General features: G+C 49.5%; 1 protein-coding gene across 1 annotated transcript in view; it reads right to left on the bottom strand.

The window, feature by feature from the left end:
- LOC101937260 (adhesion G protein-coupled receptor E3-like) overlaps positions 1-24,606 on the bottom strand; it is a 28,880-nt gene extending 4,274 nt beyond the window's left edge. Inside the window, exons 1-12 of the mRNA XM_042858943.2 lie at positions 24,511-24,606; positions 19,150-19,215; positions 14,508-15,737; positions 12,011-12,087; positions 11,333-11,422; positions 10,587-10,770; positions 9,535-9,654; positions 8,300-8,499; positions 6,864-7,034; positions 3,118-3,312; positions 1,641-1,876; positions 840-906 (exon numbers count right to left, since the gene is read on the bottom strand). Coding sequence (XP_042714877.1) covers positions 840-906; positions 1,641-1,876; positions 3,118-3,312; positions 6,864-7,034; positions 8,300-8,499; positions 9,535-9,654; positions 10,587-10,770; positions 11,333-11,422; positions 12,011-12,087; positions 14,508-15,737; positions 19,150-19,215; positions 24,511-24,541 — 2,667 coding nt within the window. The 5' untranslated portion in view covers positions 24,542-24,606. The remainder of the gene's footprint in view (positions 1-839; positions 907-1,640; positions 1,877-3,117; positions 3,313-6,863; positions 7,035-8,299; positions 8,500-9,534; positions 9,655-10,586; positions 10,771-11,332; positions 11,423-12,010; positions 12,088-14,507; positions 15,738-19,149; positions 19,216-24,510) is intronic.
- Positions 24,607-25,314: the final 708 nt, after the last annotated feature.

Below are 25,314 nucleotides of genomic sequence, written 5' to 3'. Positions count from 1 at the left end.
TAATCATATTATGGTAGCACCTAGAGGCTCCAATGAGACTGCACTGGGTTCTGTACTCACACCTAGAAAGGGGAAGCCCCTGTCTTGGAGCATTTGTTTGCAAAATAACTAGGCAAGACCACAGGCACCAGCTTCCCCCAGGTCCCGGGCCACTCCATCCCCCCATTCTGCCCGAGGCCCCGTTCCACCCAACCCCTTCTCCCAAGCCCCCACCCCACCTCTTCCCACCCCTGTTTGGCCCCAAGCCTCGCCCCCACCCACCCCTTCTCCAAGCTCCCACCTCTTCCCACCCCTACCCCACCTCTTCCCACGCAGTTCTACCCCCTTCCTCCCAGTGCCTCCTGCACACCACAGAACAGCTGACTGCGGCAAGTGGGAGGCACTGGGATTGAGGGGGAGAAGTTGATCGGCATGGCTGCCAGTGGACGGGAGGTATTGGGGGGGGGATGATGAGTGGGGGAGCTGACTGCCAGTGGATGCTGAGCATCCACTAATTTTTTTCAGTGCCTATGGGCAAGACAGACAAAGGGTGGGAGGAGAAACAGAGGTACAGCGAGGGGAAGCTACTTCCCAAGTTAACACAGCAGGCCAGTGGCAGAGTCAGGTCTCCTGATGCAACCCAGTGCCCGACCCATTAGGCCTAACTGCCTCCATAGAATCTAGGCTGTTGTGTTGGGGGAAATCCTGCACTGGCCAAAGAGGGGTGGATGAAATGGGATCTTATAGGACTCTTTCATCTTAAATTCTCTGGGAGATATTCTTCTCTTGGCTCCACTGGAGTCCACAGGGTTGCAGAGGTGAGAGGAGAATGGGGCCCTGTGGTTCTGGGAGGTACCCACCAGGATTATGGCACAGACTGGACCCAGGAAGCTCCAATGAAATCCTCTCTCCAGGCTGAGCCAGCAGCTACAGGGAGGGAGGAAGAAGGTGACTTTAATGGGATTACTACCCTTTTTCAGCCCCGGGGGCAAAGAGGGGGTGTCACGGGACAGCTGGCTCTCAAAAGCGAAATGGATCTCAGCCTGCCTGTGACATGGCCAACTCTCTTGCAGACAGCAAGGAAACAGCCCTCCGCATCTACCTCAGCATCTCCTGCTTTCAGCCACCACTTCCTCTTCCACCTCCTCAAATGACCCTTTCTGGTGGATGGGCGCAGTATTGATGATGGGCCAGACATGCAGCGGATGGACATTGGCCTCGCTGCACTGAAGGAAGTGGAGCTGCCCTGATTTACACAAGCTGAGGATCAAGCCTGAGGTGTCTAGAACACACCACACCCTGTTTTAATGGAGTCGCTCACTTTAGAGAGAGGCTTCTCAGGGATTTGCACACAGTAAGAAGGTGCATTTGTTTCCTACCCACCAGCACCACAAATCCAGCCTGGGACCTGGGAGTCAAGCTGGGATCTTTCTGGCTTGTTCTTCCACATCATTAGTGGGGCGAGGCGTGTAACTGTCTGACAGGTGCGCATCTCAACTAAAGCACTCGGGGTAGCTTAGTGTCCCTGGGGATGGGAAGGGTCATTCAGCCTCCAGGGAGGCTGAGCAGGGAAATCTAGGTTTAAGTCAGACCTGGGGTGAGCCGGACAAACGCATGGAAGCCACATCCCAGCTCCACTTTGGGATGGGCGCTGCACGTACTGTTTGGAAGTTCCGTAGCCTTCAGGATTCACCGCTGCCGAAATGGCCACCACCAGGGCTGGGAATCCATAGCTGAATGGATACATGAATCTCTTCTTGAACCGGTTGGCCCTGGTGTAATTCACAACCTTCAGGTTCCTGACAGTGAGGAAGAGGTGCAGCCCCTCCAGGAACATCCAGGTGAAGCAGGCCAGGAAGAGGTAGTGTAGGAAGCCAGCAATGACAGCACACACCACCTGAGGACAGGATGAGAGAGAGCTCTGGGACACTGCTTCTGGGAAAGGAAATACTGAATTTGGAGGTGGGGGAACTTTTGTGAGGATCACATAGGGCTTTTTATTAACACATCTCTCCAGTTACAGAGCTCGCTCAGAGACCATACATTCTTCAGTCTAAGGGGGGCTTGTCTAAGGGCAAGCTGGCTGGCCCTTTCAATCATTAGAGTCCAGCCCAGTTCTGATCTCCACTCAGAAAAGATGGTTTCTGGGGGTTGTAGTTCCCAAATGAATCATGGAAATTGTTGGATACTGTAAGGAATCCTAGGAAAGGAAGCAGGGATATAAACAAGTTCTCGGTCCTCATAATAGGGAGAGACCTGGAGGGTGTAGGTTCTCTTCTCTATATCTCCCCCCTCCCCCCCCCCGGCAGGGAGTGCAGCAGGGAAGGACGCCAAGCCCGGCTGCGGCTCTGCTCTCCCCGGTGGCAGGAGCGCTGCAAGGAGGGCGGCGAGCCCAGCCAGGGCCCCGCTCTCCCCAACCGGCCAGAGCGCCGGGGGAGGGTGGTGAGCCCGCCACGGCTCCACTCTCCCTGGCGACCGGAGCGCTGCTGGGAGGGCGGCGAGCCCAGCTGGGGCCCCGCTCTCCCCGACCGGCCAGAGTGCCGTGAGGATGGCAGAGAGCCCAGCCGGGGCCCTGCTCTCCCCGACCGGCCGGAGCACCGGGAGGAGGGCGGAGAGCCCTGCCGCGGCCACACTCTCCCTGGCCGGCTGGAGCGCGGCGAGGAGGGCGGAGAGCCCGGCCGGGGCCCCGCTCTCCCCGACCGGCCGGAGCGCCGGGAGGAGGGCAGCGAGCCCAGTTGCGGCCCCGCTCTCGGGCCTGAACGCTGCCCCCCTCCAGGTGCCACCCCAAGCACCTGCTTGGTAGGCTGGTGCCTGGAGCCAGCCCTGGCTTCAGGGTATAGGTGTCTTCCATCTGCCCATCAGTGTGGGGGCAGAGAGGACTCTGGAAATCGGGGCTCCTTTGTCTGAATGATGAAGGATGGAGCCCACAAGGAAAAGGGAAGGACTGGTTTCACCCATAGAGATTTCTTTTGGATGGGGAGTAAATAATTATTTCTGCAGGACTAAAGAGCATGGAATAAACATTACCGTCCAGCTGAGGGTATAAAAAGGTGCTGGAGTGAGGGGAGCTTTAGAAATGCTGACAGAGGATATGTACACAGCTCAATTTTAAACCAAGAATAAAAGTGGATAACAGACCCGACTGCTGCTGCGGGTCACCGTGGTGAGGAAGAGCAGGTTGGCCAGGAAGAGACAGAGGCAGAGCTGCAGGTGGATGGAAGTGCTGATGTTGCGGATGGAGCGGCACAGGAGGAAGGTGAGGATGGCGAGGAGGAGGCACAGCAGGGAGAAGGTCAGTCCCACATAGGTGATGATGGTCAGAGGGTCACTGTCCTGTAACACAGCAAAGGGAGAATCACCAGTGAGCCCTGGGACGCTATATAGTAAATAAAGGGAAGTAAGGACACCCTGGGGAATTATAGACCAGTCAGATTAACTTTTGTACTGGGAAAGATAATGGAGCAGATAATTAAGCAATCAATTTACAAACACCTAGAAGACAATAAGGTGATAAATATCAGTCAGCATGGATTTGTCAAGAACAAATCATGTCAAGCCAGCCTAATAGCTTTCTTTGACAGGGTAACAAGCCTTGTGGATGGGGGGAAGCGGTAGATGTGGTATATATTGATTTTAGTCAGGGCTAGTCTACACAGGACATGCGACCATGTCACATGATACTGGAATGCATCTTAAATATGGTACTTTCCCATTTAGAAGGAAGGGTGCGGACCCAGAGAGACAAAGGATTCCCGCCTTGTGCCAAAGCTATAAAAGGGGGTGGAGCAGAACAAGGGGGGGTCTCAGTCATGAGAAAGTACCTGCTTTTCACTTAAGATGCCTGCTGGAACTAACAAGGACTATACCGGGGAAAGAATTTTCTCCAGATGAGGAAGGAGCCTAGTCTGTGAAAGAAGCTTATTAGAACATCTCTGAGGGTGAGATTTTTCCCTTAAACAGTTTCTTAATGTATTAGGCTTAGACTTATGTGTTTTGCTTTATTTTGCTTGCTAACTTACTTTGTTCTGTGTGTTATGACTTGCAACCACTTAAATCCTACTTTTTATACTTAATAAAATCACTTTTGTTTATTGCTAAAGCCAGAATAAGTGATTCATACCTGGGGGAGCGAACAGCTGGGCATATCTATCTATCAGTGTTATAGAGGGCAAACAATTTATGAGTTTACCCTGGATAAGTTTTATACAGAGTAAAACAGATTTATTTGGGGTTTGGATCCCGTTGGGACTGGGTGTCTGGGTGATGGAGATAGGTGACCTGCTGAGTGGTTTTCTGTTAAAGACTGCAGCTTTGGGGGTGTGGTTCAGACCCTAAGTCTGTGTTGCCGCAGGTTAGCATGTCTGGCTCAACAAGGCAGGGTTCTGGAGTCCCAAGCTGGCAGGGAAAACGGTCTCAGAGGTAATCTCAGCAATTCAGGTGACAGTCCCAAGGGGGTCTCTGTGACCGAATCCATCACAGCACGGCACTGGCGCATTCAGCTCTGTAAATATGGTCCCTGCCTAAGGACACTGCAGCGCCTGCTGGGTATGTGGGAGCCAACCCGCTATTACCTGCTGTCTTGGGCAGTGGATGAAGCTGCAGCTTGGGAAGGCTCCCCCCCAGCCTCCTCTTCTGCCTGTGGCCCCACCCATACTCCACCCCTGCTCTGCCCCCACTCTGCCCAGGCATCGCCCCTCCCCACTGTCTCCCTCCTCTCTTCCCTCCCCCTCCCTGCTCACCTCCTTCCAGCCAACCCTGAACCCAAATGAAGCTAATGACATTAGAAAGAAATTGCAGAAGAGTATTTTTTTTTTCAAAAGAAAATGGAGCTTGTTTTCCACTGAATGCCAGAAGATGAAGACCAGACATGCAGACGGTACCTAATTAAAAGCACTACATTTAGGAATAAAAAAAGGTCCGTCACAGGTATTTTGATATACCCTGAAGTTTGTCAGAGATTTATTTGCAAAAACTTTGTAGTAAGGGCAAGTCAGCTGTCCTGCTGAATACAACATTAAATATTATGGAATACGTGATGCAGCTCTTCTCTGTTTTACATTTTCTTAATCAGTATTTCTAAGCTGATTTTATATTTTAAATGTACTCTTAAGCCTTCATAAAGCAACCATTCCAGATTACTACATACACCTCTACCCTGATATAACGCGGTCCTCGGGAGCCAAAAATCCCTACCGCGTTATAGGTGAAACCCCGTTATATCGGGGTAGCGGCGGCAGGGCTCCAGCAGTGATTTAAAGAGCTCGGGGCACCGGCCCTGGGGAGCCCTGGGCCCTTTAAATGGCCACCTGAGCCCCGCTACTGCAGCCCAAGGGGTAGCAGCAGCACGGCTCCAGCGGTGATTTAAAGGGCCATGGGCTCCACACAGCAGCCGGAGCCCCAGGCCCTTTAAAGCGCTGCCCGAGCCCCACTGCCAGAGCCCCAGGGTTACCACGCTATATGCGAACCCGTGTTAGATCGGGTCGCATTATATTGGGGTAGAGGTGTATTTAACTCACTGAAACAAAGACATTAGTTTAAATGAATCAGTCACAGAGGTTTAGTGTGTTCATAACAATGTTCATTGCTTTTAGAAAAAGGGAACACTAATTTACTTTGTGTGATCTCCATGACAACAGACATGAAATTTCACTAACTTTAAAAAATATGTTTCCAAAGATTTTAGGCATAACAAAGGATTTAATATCTTACTAAGGTACTGATTTTGCTGGAGGGTTCTCTTAAAACTAGTTCATCAAATAGTCAGAAGTAAAGAAAGGGAAACTCATTTGTCCAGCTATCTGGAAGGAAAGGGATGTTGTCCCTTTAAGAACTAGCCTCTCTTCAATTGGGGGGCGGGGGGAGGTGACCGGAGAAAGGGATGGACAGACAGGACAGGAAGACTTTGGAAGCAAGTTTTTTGTACTATAGTAATTAAAATTAAAATGTGTATTTTAGATAAGAGTGGTCTTTTGAAGGATGTATTTAAAAAACTATAGTCTGAAGATCGAAGCATTTAAGGCTAAAGATGAGTATTCAAATTGTGGATCTAAAAACCTATACAAGGATTTTTTAGAGATGTGATTTTATAATCTTCATCAATCTTCTAATGATATATTTTTAAAGCAAATTTTAAAGTAAGGTCCTGTAGACTAACATGTTCTGAGTAAAAGGCGAAAGATTTATACGATCTGAAGAGAAACCAGAGTATAAATAATACAGTATAAATAGTACAGTAATGCACAACTGTTTTTGTCAGTAAACTCAGAACCTGACAGTATAATACCTGGAGGTTGGCAAATGCCTGTTAAATGGCTTCATTACCATTTGAATGACTCTTTAACAGTTTCAATGTTGTGCTAATAGGTCTGGCAGGCTGGAGACTTTTTCACTTTTAAGTTACTAGATCCCCTCCGGAGTAAGAGTCACCAGGCTGCAGCAGCTAGCTGTGGGAGCCTGCAGAAAGGGTCAGAACAGGGAAAGGAAGAGGTGGGAGGTGGATACTAGGATCCAGGGGTGCCACAAATTTTCAGGTACCCTACACTGCCACCTATGCAGCTGCATATGCCTAAGGACAGCTTTGAGTGGATCACAAGCTAAATATGAGTCAACAGTGTAATGCTCTAGAAAACACGATCACCAGTTTTGGGGGAATCTGCTCTCCTTTTTACAGCCTATCCTGGCCTTGGCATTGTCAGTGTGGGCTACTCTAAGCACCTCAGATCACAATCCCAGCCCAGCCCCCTTGACCCTGACCCATCCTGTGTGGCCACAGATTATACCCTGAGGTTCCTATGCAGCTTTCATTCAGGCAAAATTCCCACTGATTTTGCCCAGGTCAGGAGCTCAGAGTCCAGCCCTTTGAGCTGAGTCTGACAGTGAGATACCTCCACTCTGGTGAGACCCATAAGGAGTGCAAAGCTGGTGAGATGGTTACAGCTGCAGTTGGTGTGAGTGCTGTTCGTGTAGAGAATGGTGCAGCCATCCTCAGCCCAGGTGCCATTCCCAGCTCTGAATTTCCAGTAAACACAGCGAACCACTTCCTCCTTTTTCTTTGCCTGGAAACAAAAACACCCCATCATCATCCTCACTGGATCATGGGGAGAACACTGTTTCTTTTGTCACATATCTTTAATAGACAGTAATAAACCTGATCTCACCAAAGGGTTCATGGCTCTCATTGTGCTGCACGTAACAGCCATTTGGGACTTCCCATTGGCAGTGGAAATACAAGCGAGATCCTCCAGCTCCAATAGCACAAGCCCCTGAGCCCAGAGCTAAAGTGGTAATTCCCTTAACTCTCAGCACTGTAGGGTCTATGACACACAATTGTGCAGTTCTGATTTGTGGCATTAAAAGGCATTCACACACCTGCCCACAAATACCCACATGCACGCTAGCAAGTTCATTATTTCATCAAAGAAGGCACCATCTCATGCTGTTTCCCTGAACTCCACTATCCATAGGGCAGAGGTCCCCAAACTGTGGGGTGCGCCCCCCTATGGGGACACGGAGGAACCATCAGAGGGACATGACAGGTCCTGGGTCAGCCCCCATGGGGTGCGAAAAGGGAGCACCACCCAGCCCTTCCCCACCCTGAGCTCTGCTCTGGTCCCACCAGTAGCTGCATCCTTGACTTCCAGCCCCATGTCTGGCACCGTCCCCAGATTCAGCATGGCTTCACTCCCAGCCCCAGCCCCTTGCGGCTCCAGTCCCAGCCCAGGCTGGCGGCAGTGGTGGGGCTGGGAGCGGAGCTGCACCTGCCCATGGGCTTAGCTGCTGGCCCCCACCACAGCCTAGCTGTTGCTCCACTCCTGCCCCCAGCCTCAGCCCCCGGCCATGGCTCTGGCCCTGCTCCCAGCCTGAGCCCCAGCCTCACCCCCAGCTGTGGCCTGAGCCTCAGCCCCCTTACCCCTGTCTATGTCCTTCCCCATCCCCCCCAAGCCACAGCCCCGCTTCCGGCCCTGGCTCAGGGGGAGGAGCGTGAATGGGCTGGAGGGGTGCGACCCTCAAAAGTTTGGGGACCACTGCTATAGGGAGATGCCTTCCAATTATTCCTGCTCTAAGAGGTGAGCCAGACAGTTGTTACTCCTGAGCATTTTACATGATGAATCATAATCCAATCAGGCCTGTTGTGAACCCTATGTAACGTCCTCCCCAGAACAGCCCCCGTGTCAGGACTGAAGAAGCTCCCTCTCTTTCTCAGATAACAGTTTCTCAGTCCAGAAAGACAACACAACTCAGATGCCCTGCAGGAGACGCACCTTTGAAGTGACCAGCTGGAGTCCCTGGCACAGAGCAAATTAAAAGGATCTACACTCACCTGTCTATGGCGCAGGGTGAAGTTCACAGGTTTGGAGAGGTTCATGAGCCTCCCATCTCCGACAGCCCCACTCACCACCCTGGAATTCAGGTGAAAATTCCTCAATTTCTCATCAGCCATTAGATCTCCCTCGTTGACAAATCTCTTGTCAATGATGGAGTCCAGGGTGGAGTAAGAAATAAAAGCAACAGCCACAGAATCTGAAAACATGAAATGATGCTTCATCATAGACACAAGTATCAGGGGGTAGCTGTGTTAGTCTGTATCTACAAAAACAACAAGGAGTCTGGTGGCACCTTAAAGATTAACAGATTTATTTGGGCATAAGCTTTCGTAAGTAAAAACCTCACTTCTTCGGATGCATCATAGACACAGGGACACTGAGACAAAGAAAGAGCAAGCCAGGTGCCAAAGGTCACAGCGAGTCTGGGGCAGAGGCAGGAAAAGAACCAAGGAGTCCTGGCTAGCAGTTTGAGCTTTAACCACTAGAGTATGTTGCCTCCTCCCTCTTCTTCCACAGAACTTCTGTGTTGGAAACATCTGGCGTGCCCTATGGGAGTGTGATTCCTAAAGTGCATTAATGTACATTCAAGCACACTAGGGAACCTTTAGTGCACACTAGTAGGGTCTATATGGAACAATTAATGCACAGTACGTTAATGCTCTTTAAAAATCATACCCCCATACTGCACATTATCCAGCTAAGTAGACAGCCCGACGTGAAAGGCACTGATGTGAAGCCATAGTTTTTCTTGGTTAGGAGAGGCAGAGGGGTTGGTTAGTGAGGAGCTTTCCCTGGTGATAAAGAATTAAGAACCAGTCCCAGTTAGGTCATACTGGCCTGAAAATTGGAGTAAAATCAGTAAATATCATCCTGGTTCCATTCCAGGAAGTCACACACGTCAACCTGGGGCCTAGCTGGGCTCATCATTAGGACATCATGTGTTGGACCAACGGATCTCTGATCTTTCCATTCTCTGGACCAGTTCATATGCCTATCAAAGCTTCTCTCTCCTCCCTGCCCCCCCCCCCCCATTGCACAGTTTTCATGCTGTGGGAAGGACTCTGCAGAGCTCAATGGCCTGAGAAACACTGGCTCAGCCAACAAGATCCGCACTAGTGTTAGGAAAACAGAGGCAAGCAGGCTAGCCTGGAGCGAGAGGAAGGGGAGAACTAGGGCTGGGGTTTGGTGTCTAGTTACAGGGGTTAGTGCCTGGGAACCACCAGGATAGTACCTTCTGTGGGTGCTGGGGTGACCGTATCACAGTGAATGTGCATTGTCTCATTCAGAGCTCTCAGCCTGAAGACCTCATCACAGGGACCAGCAGCCGGGACAACGAGGAGCGTCTCGATAGCTGGGGAGGGAAATGGCAAAGCCTCTTGCTGCAAGGGCAAGGCAGGTTTGGAGCTCCACTCTCTCTGAATCCCACCACTCCCCACCCCTTTCTCCTCACCTCCATTTCTCTGTGTTTCCCTGAGCCCCTCTGGCTGACCTTCTATGATCCATCATCCCTGCGTCCCCATGAAGATGTCAATGTGCCAAGAGGCAGAAGACAACTTCTCCCTGCTGACGCACCTCAGCGCTTTAGCAGGGGAAGCAGCAGGAAGGGGTTTTGCTGGGGTAGGGAGTGAAAGGAGGACGCAATGGCAGCTGCCTGTGGCGACAGGAGATTGGCATTGCTTTTAAAACCGTCTCAGGCAGCTGCCATTGCTGCAAAGCCCCTGGGCTGGGTTTATGGGTGGCGGGTAGCATAGGCTGGGGAAGGCTGTGCCTCCCCAAACACCCTGGCATGCACATGCTCATGCTCTGTCCTCAGGCCCTCTCCTGCCCGCTTCCAGTTCCCTTCCCGCTCTTCCGTGGCTGAGGGGCTGGGGCAGGCAGGCTGGGGCCAGTGCTAACAAGGCCCAGGGCTGGGGGCGCTGGGGCTGGGGCCATGCCGTGTCACGCTGCCTGCCCATCCGCCCGATGCTTCAGCTGCCCGGCACTCCAGGAGTGGGGGCACTACCGCTGCACTGCCCGCCTGACGCGATGGGGCTGGGGTAACACAGGGGGCGGCAGTTTGCTCTGGGCGCCAATGGAAGAGAGGGGGTGGAATGGGAGGGGTGGGGCCATGGGCAGAGAGGGAGGGGTCGGGGGCTAGTGTCTCTCAATGGCTCATTCACCAGCCACCCATGGCTGGGTTATAAACCCCGAGAGAGGCTGCAGGACTGTTCTATATTGAAAAGAGTATAACCCCCTATCTCAGAGCCGCCACGAGGCGATGTGGGAGTCTCCCATCTTCCTCACCCATAGACTCTGTTGTCACGGTCTGGATCTTCATTTCCGGAGACTTCAAAGCAGCAGTCAGTGCAGCCAATTCCACACTCTGCAGGAGGAACGTCACGGCGGAGGCCACCTCCCTCTTGCTCTCGTTCCCACCAGCACTGAGGGTGGAGCTATTCAGGAAGGAACCAAAGGGGCCAGCAACTTCCTAGGATTGGGAAAGGAAACACCCTGAGAAGGAGGGAGGATTTCAGTGGTTCATGAGCCAAATTCTTCAGACTCCCAGGGAAACAATGACCCTCTTGGGGACGTATGGGTTCATAGTGACCTTCCCGACTCAGTGGGACTGCAGCATTCTCAAAGAGGGAGCCCTTTACAGAGCGAGTGAGGCTACTGAAGCTTGCTCAGGACTCCACAGTAGGCTGAAGCCAGGGTAGGGCCAAAACCCTGTGTCATTCCCTCCTCATCCCTGGTCCCTTCAGTGTAGGTGCCAGAGAACATTGCAACAAATCAGCAGGCATCTAGGTTCTCTCTGTGTTGCCCCTGGAAGCAATCTGGATCTTCCTAGGACCAGTGGGGACAGAACCCAGATCCCCTGCCACTTAAGCTAGAGAGCACGCACACACACACACACACACACACACACACACACACACACACACACCTTTTCTGAAGAGCAGCTACAACTCCCCCCAAATTGAGACTGCTATTCCAGTGCTCAGGGCATTTGGCCATAGAGTGCCCACACATGTAGGGGCAGAAGCTCTGACCTCCAGCGATGCTGCTCTGTCCTGGGCACACATGGTCTCCAAATTCACTAAGGTTGAATTCATGAAGGAGCAAAATTCACTGGTGCCGCCCTGCAGAACAATCAGAGGTAATGGGTTATTTCTGAAAGCATGGAAATGCCAACCAAAATTAAGGTTAATGGTTCTGCAGAGCGATGTTGCTTTGACCTATGGCTGGCGGACTGTGCCACTGAAATGCCTAAAGATTACGACATGTTAAGGCTAAGTGTGGTGAAGCCGACAGACACGCTGATATATCACATAGTATTGAAGCTTTCATGCATATTAATGAATTTCTCCTTCCCTTCCTCACAGGGGTTTGTAAAGATTATTATCCTCCTTCTACAAGTGGGGAACCGATGCACAGAGAGACTGAGAAAATTGCCCAAATTCCCACAGTGAGTCTGGGGCAGAGATGGGAACCAAACTCTGACTTCCTATATCTCTGGCTGGTGGCTTAACTGCAGAACTCTGATAGACTGTGGGGGTGTCACACACCATGATAGGGTTGAGTTTTCAAAAGCACTTGGTGTTGGACTGATTCTGCTCCCACTGAAGTCAGTGGTAAACCCTGGATAGACAGAGAATCCTCAGGCTCAAAGTATTCTATGTACTCTTTGTAAAAACCCTCAAAAACCCAAATAAACCCCTTCCACGTACCTTCAGAAAGACATCTTTGCACATCTCCAACTGCTTTTGTATCTGTGGAGTCTCAGTCTGGCATTTAAAGGTAACATCTAGCAACAGAAAGAGAGGCAGGACAATTACATCAGGTCAACATCTGCAGGGCTAAGGTTTTCAGAAGTGTCTCGTGATCTGAGACATATTAAAAGGGCCCTGACTTTCAAAAGTGCTGAGCACTCACCCTCTGAAAATCAGGCCCCTTTAAGGTCTCAGGTTAGACAACCAAAATCACAAGGCAATTTTGAAAACCTTGGCCTAAGTGACACACCTAAGGCCACACACACAGTGACTCTAGGACAGAGCTGGGAATGGAAGCTTGATCACGTCAGTCCTAGCCTAGCATTTTAGCCACAAGGGCCATCCTTTCTTCCTACCAGAATACAAAGTTGATGATCTACCTAAACCCAGCAGGTGCTGTCTCCCTTTAACTCCATTGATCCCTTAAACTCTGTCCATCTGACAACTTTCAACTGAGTCTCTAAACAGTCAGCAATACATTCGGCCCTAAAAGCCTGGTGTGTGTCCACACATCACCTGGTTAATACTCACTTAAGCTTTGTCTGTGTATCTCATTGATCAGTGTGTGTTATGTGTCCTCTAGGGGATGGTCCACCACGGGTCTGGTTCTGCTACATCTCTAGCTATGGGAGTTCGTCCCATAGCTCAAACAGTAGTAGGTCATGCAGTTACAAGGTCCTAGGTTTGATCCTTGGAGATAACCAACATGACTTGTTCTTACACCGAGACTCGAGAAGTTTCCCTTCCCCAGAAGTGTTCTAACCCTGCTATTGTACTTCTAAAAGGCCTGAGTCTCATCAAGGTGTGTCTGCACTAGAAATGCTAAAGTGGCGCAGCTGCAGCTGTGCCACTGTAGTGTAGACACTGACTACAGTGGTGGAAGGGTTCTTCCATTGCTGTGGTAAATCCACCTCTGAGAGCTGGTAGCTAGGACAAGAGAAGAATTTTTCTGTTGACCTAGTGCTACCTACACTGAGGCTTAGGTTGACTTATGGTTTACTGAAGTTGCAGGTATTGAGCAGGCCTCAGGCTACATCTACACTACCCGCCTGAATCGGTGGGTAGAAATCGATCTCTCGGGGATCGAATTATTGCGTCTCTTCGGGACGCGACAATTGATCCCCGAATCGACGCTTGTACTCCACCAGCGGAGGTAGGAGTAAGCGTCGTCGACGGGGGAGCCGCGGAGGTCGATTTGCCGACGTCCTCACAGTGGGGTGAGTCAGCTCCGATATGTCGAATTCAGCTACGCTATTTGCGTAGCTGAATTTGTGTATCTTAAATTGACCCCGCCCCGTAGTGAGGACGTAGCCTAAATTACACTAGAAGCTTTATGTTGCTCTGGCCTGGAAAAGGTGCTTAAACTGGGTGTAAATGGCTCCTAAGAATGTTCCCTGTGGAGGGACCCTCCACAGCTCGTGTGGAACTGGTAGAAGGGCCTTTACATGAACTTGGCTTCATATGCAAGGCAGATCAAGGATGTGGTCAGATTGCACCATGCTAAAGCTACTTCCTGGTTCTCAGGGGCCATGGGAAGCAGAGGGTAAATTACAGCATCCCTGCATGGTCCCAGAATGCATAGAGCACAAAGGTGGCTTAAAGCTACCTTTTCCTCCACCCTTTCTATTACCTGCCAAAAGCACAGGAGTGGCACAAGTAAGAACCAGGCACCAAAATTCTCTTTGGTACCGAGAGGGCATTACAACCAAGTGTCGGAGGAAAAGTGCAACAGTACTTAACCAGTTCAGAACAGCTGGCGAGCATCTGCCTACAAGGCCGCCCACAGGAGTCAGGGTGCCTGGGGCAAAGCGGGGGAGCTGCGGCACTTGTACTCACACGGCGGCGGTCCAGGTCTTCGGCGGCGGGGGCGCTTTCAGTCGCTCCGCGTCTTCGGCAGCACTGAACAGCCCCCCGCCGCCAAAATATCGCCAAAGACCCAATCGCAAATTGCCCCACTTGCCCCCCCCCCCCCCCCGGAGGCCCTGTCTGCGTAACTGCATGAGCTGGGCTGAAACTAGATCAGTGCAGCTCACACCCCTGAGAGACTTAGTTAAGGCGTCCTGAGCCCAGTGTCGACACCACTAGGTTGACAGAAGAATTATTCCATCAACCTAGATACCACCTCTCGGCAGGTGGATTAACTACAGTGATAGAAAAACCCCTTCCATCGCTGTCCCAAGTGGCTACACTACAGTGCTACAGAGGCACAGCTGCGGCGCTGTAGCTGTGCTGCTGTCACTGCTGTAGTATGGACACAGCCTGAGTAACTGTGGCTAGTGGTGGCCTAGGATGCCGTGCTGGGCCAAATTCTCAGCTGGTGTAACTCAATGGAGCTCCATCAAAATCAACAGACTTTACACCAGGCCCATGGTTTCCTGCCTGGCTGTGACACTGTTTTCTTTGCAGCATGGACACAAACTGTGGTCAAAATAGATTTAAAACCCATGCTACTCACTCTTCCTGCAGGAACCCGGAATCCCATAGCTGTCCATGGCGGCAGTGCCAACACTCAGGAGCGCAAATGGAGAGCTGGGATGTTCCACAGCATGGGATCTGATGGCAGATGCAAGCGTATGCATGCTCCAAACGAACTCAGTGCCAGCGACTCGGTTCCACACCACATCCCTTACAGGCTGATTGTCTAGGATGATGGCGCCAGTCTCTGCTGTATTGGCCACCATCAAGGCAAAGTTTTCGAAGCCCTCCTGGGCATTTATAGAATACATCCGGCAGTAACTGGCAACATCTGGAACATTCATCAGGAAGGCGTGGGAGGAATTAGACATAGCTGCACCCATGCTGTAGAACACCACCTGGATGCCCACATTAGCAGAGATGTAGACTGGGATCGAGGGCTTGACAGGACGCTGGAGTACACTGCCTCCTGCTAGAGTAACAGTCTCTGCCTGTTCCCCTAGTTGATACAACACAGTTGTGCTCTGGGAAGCAGTGATGTAGACTATTTCATCTACTTTCTGCCTGGGTAAGGGAGGAATGATGTATGTTGTACCCCAGCTGCAAACTGGTAGGAGCTGCTCAAAGACATGGTTGCATTTAGTGTTATTACAAAAACACCTCTGGCCAACCAAGATGGCCACTGGCTTTTTTGAGACAATCCTGGTGCCAGACAGATCTCCTATGCCTTGAAACTGGATGCCTTGGAAAGCGCGGAGGTTAATTGTCAGTCTGGAGCCAGTGGGGTGGACCTGTGTTAGGTAATGTAACTTGCCTTTCACATGGACCTCCACGGAATTGGGCTCTTGGTATGTCATAACAGAGAACTCTGGGTACCTAGCTAAGGATTCTGTAGAGGGAGTCACTATGTAGTGTTCATTTCCCAAGCTGGAGACAGGATACAGCACAGTGGTCTCAGGGCTCACATGTTTGTTGCTGACGGACACTACTGAGATATCTTTGTCAGCCTTGACTAGGACCACATTGGAGAAATTGGTAGTGCCCTTAATTCCCACTGACTCTGGTAGGCTGACCCGCACCATCTCTCCCTGATTTACCATAATCTTCTCCTCAAACCTTCCCCCATCACCCGTGTAATTGGAGATGGAAACAGACACTGAAGTGAAGGCAAAGTAGCCAGTAATTTGCACTTCAAATTGACTAGAGTTCCCACAGTCGTCCATGTAGGAGGTGATGAATTCTCTTCCCAGAGTCTCAGTCTGACATGTGCCTGGAAGGAAAAATAGCAATAAAACGTTGGAGGTGGAGAGAGATACTGGCAAGAGGTAGATAGAGTAAAAGAGACTGGATCAACATTGTTCAGGCCAAAAATTAAGGTCCAGCAAAAAAGAAAAGGAGCTTGAAAACCTTAATGTAGCTAGAAATGTTTCCCATTATACTTTTAATCTAAATTAAAATATTTTTTATTAATAGTAAACATTATTTTAAATAATGAACAAGCACAACTTAGACAGCTTAGAACCCAACAAAGGCCTTGGAACCAAACACGACTTCGGGGAATGTTCCAATCTGGATCAGAACTCGACGATTGTCCCTGATCTCTATAATAGTTCAGAACCAGAATCCTGGATCTAAACACTCATGGAAACACAGAAAAATTTCAGATCCAGATGATCACTTAATGATTTGGACTCAGCTCTAAGAATAATTGTTTGCCTTCCCTAGCACCTCCTGTCTAAGCTCAAAACACTTTACAGACAGACATTAAATAATTCTCAGTCCCACCAGGAGATGCGTCAATATTACTGTCCCCATTGCACTGAGGGGGAAACTAAGGGACAGAGAGGGTTAGGAGCTTGCTCAAACTAACCCCACAAATCTGCAGTAGAACTAAGTATAAAACCCAGGTTTCCTGACTCTCAGTCTCTTGTGCTCTAACCATTAAAATCAATGCTGGGAAGAGAACTTTAGTCTGTTGTGTTGAGAAGGGCAGGTGCCTTGGGCCTATTGGGCTGAGGTGATAATAAAACCCTTTTGTACTGTTACAACATTAAACACATAAGTGTGGTTTGGGGTCTTGTATCAAGTTATCACTGGTACATTCTTCTGTTGTAAGCACCACTGTTATATGTATATATACAGAGAGAGAGAGAGAGAGAGAGAGAGAGAGAGAGAACCTTTTATTAAACACACATAAGAAACAGATCAATAAAATTACAATTTAAAAAGTTAAATAAAACTTTTATTTAATGAGTTTCCTTCATTTCCCTTTTAGTTATATAGGGCCAGATCCTCAGCTAGTGTAAATCAGTGTAGCACCACTGACTACAACAGACCTTTGCTGATTTACAACAGATGAGGATTCTGCCCATTACCCCCAGCTGACATCCCACTTGGCTCTTTATAGAGAGATACAGAAACATCTTATCTCCCAATAAACATTTTATCCTCACTCCCAGAGCTCGCTCTCTCTGCCCTGAGTGGAAACAAAATTAAGGCCAAAAGTAATATAGCTTCTTAAATTTCCACTAGCTGAGAATCTGGCTGTCTAGCTTCAGGCCCTTTAATACGATCCATGAGGGGAGATATTGTGAAATGCTGGGCCTTCTTCTCCTGTCCCTTACACCATATGACGGCCATTGATTTCAGTGTATTTCTCCTGATTTACACTGATGTATGAGAGAAGAGATTGAGGCCCATCATTCTTAGGCTCAATGGGAGGTGGCAGCAGGGCTGGATTTAGGGGCAGGTGACCCAGGCAACCACCTGGGTGCCAGGCTTGTGGGGCCGTGGGCTTGGAGTCCTGTTTTTGTTGTTAGAGACAAAAGGGAAACCAGAATGTTTGAAGTAAAATGTTTCAGGTATTCCATATGTGGATTCATTTTTCACTAGCCTCCTAGAATGTTGTGAACCTTTATAGGATCTCATGGAACCTTCCAGATTTTCTGAGAACTACATTTTCCTCCAGCCTCCTAGAATGTTGTCAGCCATGCTCTCGCGACTATACACGGAGCAGGGCATCATCTACGGTTGGCAACTTTCCAATTGCACAAAACTGAACACGCTGGCCCCGCCCCTTCCCCAAGGCTCCACCCCCACTTACTCCAGCGCCTCACTCTCCCCCACCCTCACTCACTTTCACTGCACTGGGGCAGGGATAGGGGTACAGGAGGGGGTGAGGGCTCCGGCTGGGGGTGCGGGCTCTGGGGTAGGGGTGGGGATGAGGGTTTGGGGATACAGGAGGGGGCTCCAGGCAAAGACCAAGGGATTTAGAGTGCAGGAGAAGGCTCAGGGCTGGGGCAGGGTATTGGGGTGCAGAAGGGGATGCCGGCTGGGGGAGGGAGTTTGGATTGCAGGAGGGGGTTACATCTTGGGGCAGGGGTTTGGGGGTGGGGGCTCCGGCCAGGCAGCGCTTACCTCAGGCACCTCCCGGTCGGTGGTGCAGTGGGGCTAAGGCAGGCTCCCTGCCTGCCCTGGCTCCATGCTGCTCCCGGAAGTGGCCAGCATGTTCAGCCCCTAGGCGGAGGTGCAGCCAGCTGACTCTGCGCAGTGCCCCTGCCCACAGCTGCCGCCCCCACAGCTCCCATCAAACACAGTTCCCGGACAATGGGAGCTGCGGAGCTGGTGCTGGGAGCGGCGGCAGCACTCAGAGCTTCACTGATCACCGCTGCGCCTAGGGGCCGAACATGCCGGCTGCTTCCAGAGAGCTTCAGAGAGCCAGGGCTGGCAGGGCCAGCCTTAGCCCCACTGCACTGCCAACTGGACTTTTCAAGGCCTGGTCAGCGGTGCTGTCCGGAGCCTCCAGGGGCCCTTTTCGACCGGGCATTCTGGTCGAAAACCGGACACCTGGCAATCCTAGTATCTCCAGTTAGTCTTATGAGACAGGGATAAATCATGCATACAAATCACGCATCAATGTCATGAAATGAGCTACAAATGCAATAAAAAATAAGGTATTTAAAAGTTTAACAAATGGAGGCGGGGGGGGGGGTGCCATTTGGTCTAGGGCCGGCCCTGGCTGCCGGTCCTCAATGCCTCTCAGAATTTAGCTCCATTTGTAGGATTTTACAGTGCTTCTAGTTTCCACATGAAATTAATCATGAACTCAATTTTCATTTGCAATCCTGTAATACTAACAGCTTCTTAAAGGGGAAGCTGCCAAAAGGACAGACCCAGAGTTACTGCTACTTCATTCTCCCTCGCTCCTTTCTGACAGACCTCCAGAAGTCTCCAGCTGGCTTTTCAGTATGGCCTAGTGACACTATTAAAAGACCTCTCAGTGGGACATAGCTCCAGAAAGAGGTTCTTGTCCACCAGGGGACAGAGTATGAGCAGACAAACTGGAATACCCTAAGGAGTGACAGAGGGACAAAGAGGGAGTGAATGAATAAATGAACACAGAGAAGGAGGAATTATCCCTGACACCCAATCTTTCCTGTTCTCGAAATTCTGGGTTTTCCCTTCAGAGCCTGTTTAGAACCTGAGATGTACCCACCCCTTTGGGCATTCTACTACTCCTAATGACCCAGATGAAGTGAACCCACACATTAGAGTCCAGATAATGCTGCTGAGAACTGCCAAGCCAATACCAGTTTCATTGCAGACACTTAATATGCGACTCACTTATTATGGGCACAGAAACTTTACACAAGGCATTATGTTTCACTAACCTGAGAACTTACCAGTTGTGTTTGTCCTCTGGGCACTTGCTGGTGGTAGAAACCAGAACAGTCCAAGGAGGAAAAATACTTGAGAGAAGATGAACAAAACTTGTTTAAAATCTAAGATCATAGAATCATAGAATCATAGATTATAGGACTGGAAGGGACCTCGAGAGGTCATCGAGTCCAGTCCCCTGCCCGCATGGCAGGACCAAATACTGTCTAGACCATCCCTGATAGACATTTATCTAACCTACTCTTAAATATCTCCAGAGACGGAGATTCCACAACCTCCCTAGGCAATTTATTCCAGTGTTTAACCACCCTGACAGTTAGGAACTTTTTCCTAATGTCCAACCTAGACCTCCCTTGCTGCAGTTTAAACCCATTGTTTCTGGTTCTATCCTTAGAGGCTAAGGTGAACAAGTTCTCTCCCTCCTCCTCATGACACCCTTTTAGATACCTGTAAACTGCTATCATGTCCCCTCTCAGTCTTCTCTTCTCCAAACTAAACAAACCCAGTTCTTTCAGCCTTCCTTCATAGGTCATGTTCTCAAGACCTTTAATCATTCTTGTTGCTCTTCTTTGGACCCTTTCCAATTTCTCCACATCTTTTTTAAAATGCGGTGCCCAGAACTGGACACAATACTCCAGCTGAGGCCTAACCAGAGCAGAGTAGAGCGGAAGAATGACTTCTCGTGTCTTGCTCACAACACACTTGTTAATGCATCCCAGAATCATGTTTGCTTTTTTTGCAACAGCATCACACTGTTGACTCATATTTAGCTTGTGGTCCACTATAACCCCTAGATCCCTTTCTGCCGTACTCCTTCCTAGACAGTCTTTTCCCATTCTGTATGTGTGAAATTGATTTTTCCTTCCTAAGTGGAGCACTTTGCATTTGTCTTTGTTAAACTTCATCCTGTTTAACTCAGACCATTTCTCCAATTTGTCCAGATCATTTTGAATTATGACCCTGTCCTCCAAAGTAGTTGCAATCCCTCCCAGTTTGGTATCATCCGCAAACTTAATAAGCGTACTTTCTATGCCAATATCTAAGTCGTTGATGAAGATATTGAACAGAGCCGGTCCCAAAACAGACCCCTGCGGAACCCCACTCGTTACGCCTTTCCAGCAGGATTGGGAACCATTAATAACAACTCTCTGAGTACGGTTATCCAGCCAGTTATGCACCCACCTTATAGTAGCCCCATCTAATTTGTATTTGCCTAGTTTATTGATAAGAATATCATGCGAGACCATATCAAATGCCTTACTAAAGTCTAGGTATACCACATCCACCGCTTCACCCTTATCCACAAGGCTCGTTATTCTATCAAAGAAAGCTATCAGATTGGTTTGACATGATTTGTTCTTCACAAATCCATGCTGGCTGTTCCCTATCACCTTACCACCTTCCAAGTGTTTGCAGATGATTTCCTTAATTACTTGCTCCATTATCTTCCCTGGCACAGAAGTTAAACTAACTGGTCTGTAGTTACCTGGGTTGTTTTTATTTCCCTTTTTATAGATGGGCACTATATTTGCCCTTTTCCAGTCTTCTGGAATCTCTCCCGTCTCCCATGACTTTCCAAAGATAATAGCTAGAGGCTCAGATACCTCCTCTATTAGCTCCTTGAGTATTCTAGGATGCATTTCATCAGGCCCGGGTGACTTGCAGGCATCTAACTTTTCTAAGTGATTTTTAACTTGTTCTTTTTTTATTTTATCCGCTAAACCTACCCCCTTCCCATTAGCATTCACTATGTTAGGCATTGCTTCAGACTTCTCGGTGAAGACCGAAACAAAGAAGTCATTAAGCATCTCTGCCATTTCCAAGTTTCCTGTTACTGTTTCTCCCTCTTCACTAAGCAGTGGGCCTACCCTGTCTTTGGTCTTCCTCTTGCTTCTAATGTATTGATAAAAAGTCTTCTTGTTTCCTTTTATTCCTGTAGCTAGTTTGAGCTCATTTTGGGCCTTTGCCTTTCTAATCTTGCCCCTGCATTCCTGTGTTGTTTGCCTATATTCCTCCTTTGTAATCTGTCCTAGTTTCCATTTTTTATATGACTCCTTTTTATTTTTTAGATCGTGCAAGATCTCATGGTTAAGCCAAGGTGGTCTTTTGCCACATTTTCTATCTTTCCTAACCAGCGGAATAGCTTGCTTTTGGGCCCTTAATAGTGTCCCTTTGAAAAACTGCCAACTCTCCTCAGTTGTTTTTCCCCTCAGTCTTGATTCCCATGGGACCTTACCTATCAGCTCTCTGAGCTTCCCAAAATCTGCCTTCCTGAAATCCATTGTCTCTATTTTGCTGTTCTCCCTTCTACCCTTCGTTAGAATTGCAAACTCTATGATTTCATGATCACTTTCACCCAGGCTGCCTTCTACTTTCACATTCTCAACAAGTTCCTCCCTATTTGTTAAAATCAAGTCTAGAACAGCTTCCCCCCTAGTAGCTTTTTCAACCTTCTGAAATAAAAAGTTGTCTCCAATGCAGTCCAAGAATTTGTTGGATAGTCTGTGCCCCGCTGTGTTATTTTCCCAACATATATCCGGATAGTTGAAGTCCCCCATCACCACCAAATCTTGGGCTTTGGATGATTTTGTTAGTTGCTTGAAAAAAGCCTCATCCACCTCTTCCCCCTGGTTAGGTGGCCTGTAGTAGACTCCTAGCATGACATCTCCCTTGTTTTTTGCCCCTTTAAGCCTAACCCAGAGACTCTCAACACTTCCGTCTCCTATGTCCATCTCTACCTCAGTCCAAGTGTGTACATTTTTAATATATAAGGCAACACCTCCTCCCTTTTTCCCCTGTCTATCCTTCCTGAGCAAGCTGGCAATAACCACACAGGGAGACAACGCAGGTAGCAATTCTGCAGAAAAGGACCTAGGGGTCACAGTGGACGAGAAGCTGGATATGAGTCAACAGTGTGCTCTTGTTGCCAAGAAGGCTAACGGCATTTTGGGCTGTATAAGTAGGGGCATTGCCAGCAGATCAAGGAACGTGATCGTTCCCCTTTATTCGACATTGGTGAGGCCTCATCTAGAATACTGTGTCCAGTTTTGGGCCCCACACTACAAGAAGGATGTGGAAAAATTGGAAAGAGTCCAGCGGAGGGCAACCAAAATGATTAGGGGTCTGGAGCACATGACTTATGAGGAGAGGCTGAGGGAACTGGGATTGTTTAGTCTCGAGAAGAATGAGGGGGGATTTGATAGCAGCCTTCAACTATCTGAAGGGGCGTTCCGAAGAGGATGGAGCTCAGCTGTTCTCAGTGGTGGCAGATGACAGAACAAGGAGCAATGGTCTCAAGTTGCAGTGGGGGAGGTCCAGGTTGGATATTAGGAAACACTATTTCACTAGGAGGGTGGTGAAGCACTGGAATGCGTTACCTAGGGAGGTGGTGGAGTCTCCTTCCTTGGAGGTTTTTAAGGCCCGGCTTGACAAAGCCCTGGCTGGGATGATTTAGTTGGGGATTGGTCCTGCTTTGAGCAGGGGCTTGGACTAGATGACCTCCTGAGGTCCCTTCCAACCCTGATATTCTATGATTCTATGATTCTGTGCCTCTCTCTATGCTAAAGTAAGTACTGTCAGATTCTGTAGGCCAAGTGGCTAATACATTCTTACCTTGTTTTGAAAAGGCTGCCTGGCATTACTTGAAATATTCAGAGAGCATTGTTCCCTGAAGGAGTAAAGAACGAACCTCCCACTGGAGTCTGACTCTGCTGTCAAACCATGGCTTAAAAACCTCAAAAACCTTAAAAACCTTAAATAGCTCTCATTTCTTTTCCCCAGTTAATAAATCTTTACTTAATTTATTACAGGACTGGCTACATGCTCTTTCTTTGGTGAGAAACTAGGGCACAATTGACCTGGGGTCCTTTGGGACTGGCAGTAACCTGCATACTGCTGTGACTCTTGGTGTAAGGGACCATCTGTCACAAAGCGAGGCTCCCCTGGGTAGCGAGGTAGATCAGAGTGCCTAAGGGGACTGTCGGTGACTCCATGTTGAGGTGGTTCTAGTGCCTGAGGAGGTCACACTGGATACTGGTTGCTGAAATCGAAGTATAGAACTCAGAACCAATCTGGGGTTTGTGCCCCGTTTCCTACAAGTCTGCCCCGAGATTGGGACTTGTGCCCTGGAGTCCCTGCAGGGCAGCTTGACACTCCCAATCCCTGCATTGTCTTTGACTCCTCTCTGGGCCAGACTCCCCAGGTTAAGACATGGTCCATGCTGACCAATACCAGGGCTCCCATGGGCCAGGTTGCTATAGAAAGAAACCATCTTGGCTTTCTCTCGCCATCTCTGTTCCTTTAGTTCCAGGTGTGTTTCCTGTGCCTCTGAAAGCTCAGCTCTAAACCCAGCCACCAGTCACCTTTCCCATTTCTTCTCCCACTCAGGGCTTTTGGTTTGCTGCCCTGCAAGGGGCCGGGAAATCTCCTTCCTATCAGCTGTTGGTCACTAGGAGTGAATGTCCTGCCCACTGGGGTTTCCTTTGTCTCTTCCAGACCCTCCATTCACATGTGTAGACTTTCTTTACTTAGTTTGTTAGTGACTCTGGTCTCCAACCAGACTGCTGAGTCAATTACCACATCACGTCCCTTTACGCTCAATGCACAGAAATACAAAGGCCAGAGGGAAACTGAAGCATGCACAGGAATCATAAATCGTTACCAAAATTCACACAATCCCCACACGGACTTTCCCCCTTTGCCCTTGTCATTTTGGGTTCTGTCAGATATAACCTTCTCCCATCTGTTCCTCATGGGTCAGCAAGCCCAGTGCTAAGCAAGGAAGCAAACACACACCCTAGAGAGGGGTAACATGCACAATAAGTTTGCAGGAGAGCATGTATTTTGCTAATCTCTTTAGCCAACAGTTGGTGCTGCAGCTGCTCTTTGACCACCTGTGAAGCCCAACTGGTCACAGAATGTACATCTACACCACGCAGCAGCCTGCAGCAGCAAGACTCAGAACCCAGCTCCACAGACTCGGGCTCGTGCGACTGTGCTAAAAGTAGCTGCGTACACCAAGATTCTAAGTTGTGGCTTGGAAGGGAGGTCAGGGTCTGAAGTGTAGGGAGGGGGATGGGCCTCAGCTGGTCCAAACCACAACTTAAAAGTGTGTCTGCACAGCCATTTTTATCATGGTAGCACAAACCCGAGTCTGTCAAGGGTCCCTGCCACAGGCTCTGTAGATGTCCCCTGATAGGCCAGGGAACCTCCGAAATACCTGAGGACAGAACCCTTCTAGCTTCCCCTCCCTGGCATCTCCAATTAGTTGCCAGCTGGCTACTCCCAGCTATTCAGAGGATAGTGGCTTGCCTGCCACACTCTCCCCTACATCATGGCTCTGTCATCACTAACTGAGTTCTACTTACCTGGAGGAAATGCGAAGCTTCGGCGTCCCATGGCTGCTCAGAAGACAAGCTCTGGGATTCTGACCCTGGCAGCTTCCTTATTAACTAGAAACAAGACCAAAAGCAGAACTGACACACACTCAGTCACAGCATCTTCCTCTTTTGTCTATTTATCTCTGGTGTCTGGAAGCAGAGTCTTTGGGCCAAGTTCACCTCACTGGAGTCAGTAACTGATCCCACTAAGGGGATGGGCCCTTTATTATTTATTATCTTCCCTCACCCCTGCAGTGTGCTGGGTGCCCTCACAGGGCAACAGGGAATCAGACAGTCCTTATGCTCCATATCTCTTAGCTAAAGGGGTAAAAGGCTCATGCTTTTAGTGCAGAAGATTCTAGGTACAATCTCTGCTGATGACCCACAGTGGAATGTGTCTTGGGGGGGGCCCAGAGGAGGGAACTGGGGAAGGAATAGTGGAGGTACAGGAATGTCTCCTCACTAGTCACTTGGGGCAGGATGCCCAGGACACTAGGAGGATGGCTGGGTCAGCATCTGTGCATCCAGGCACTCAGCCTGTGACCCAGGCTTTGAGAAGGAACTGTGTAACTGACCTCCTGGAGGGGAGCAGTCACACGGCTGACTTCTCAGGGACAGAGAAAGGAGTGGCAAAGGTGTGACGGAGTGGGGACCCGCGGGGCGGATTTGACCTGGGAATGTTGCCTGGGAGTTACATTGAGCTACCTGAGCTGTAACCTGAGCCAGGAGGGGGGTGGGAGAAATGACACCTTCTGCCCGGGAGACTGAACAAAGGAGAGGCGGAGCAGAGGG

The sequence above is a fragment of the Chrysemys picta genome, chromosome 22, assembly GCF_011386835.1.
Source record: "Chrysemys picta bellii isolate R12L10 chromosome 22, ASM1138683v2, whole genome shotgun sequence".
NCBI lineage: Eukaryota > Metazoa > Chordata > Testudines > Emydidae > Chrysemys > Chrysemys picta.
The sequence above is the reverse complement of the archived record's forward strand: the minus strand, read 5'-3'. Positions and strand labels throughout refer to the sequence as shown.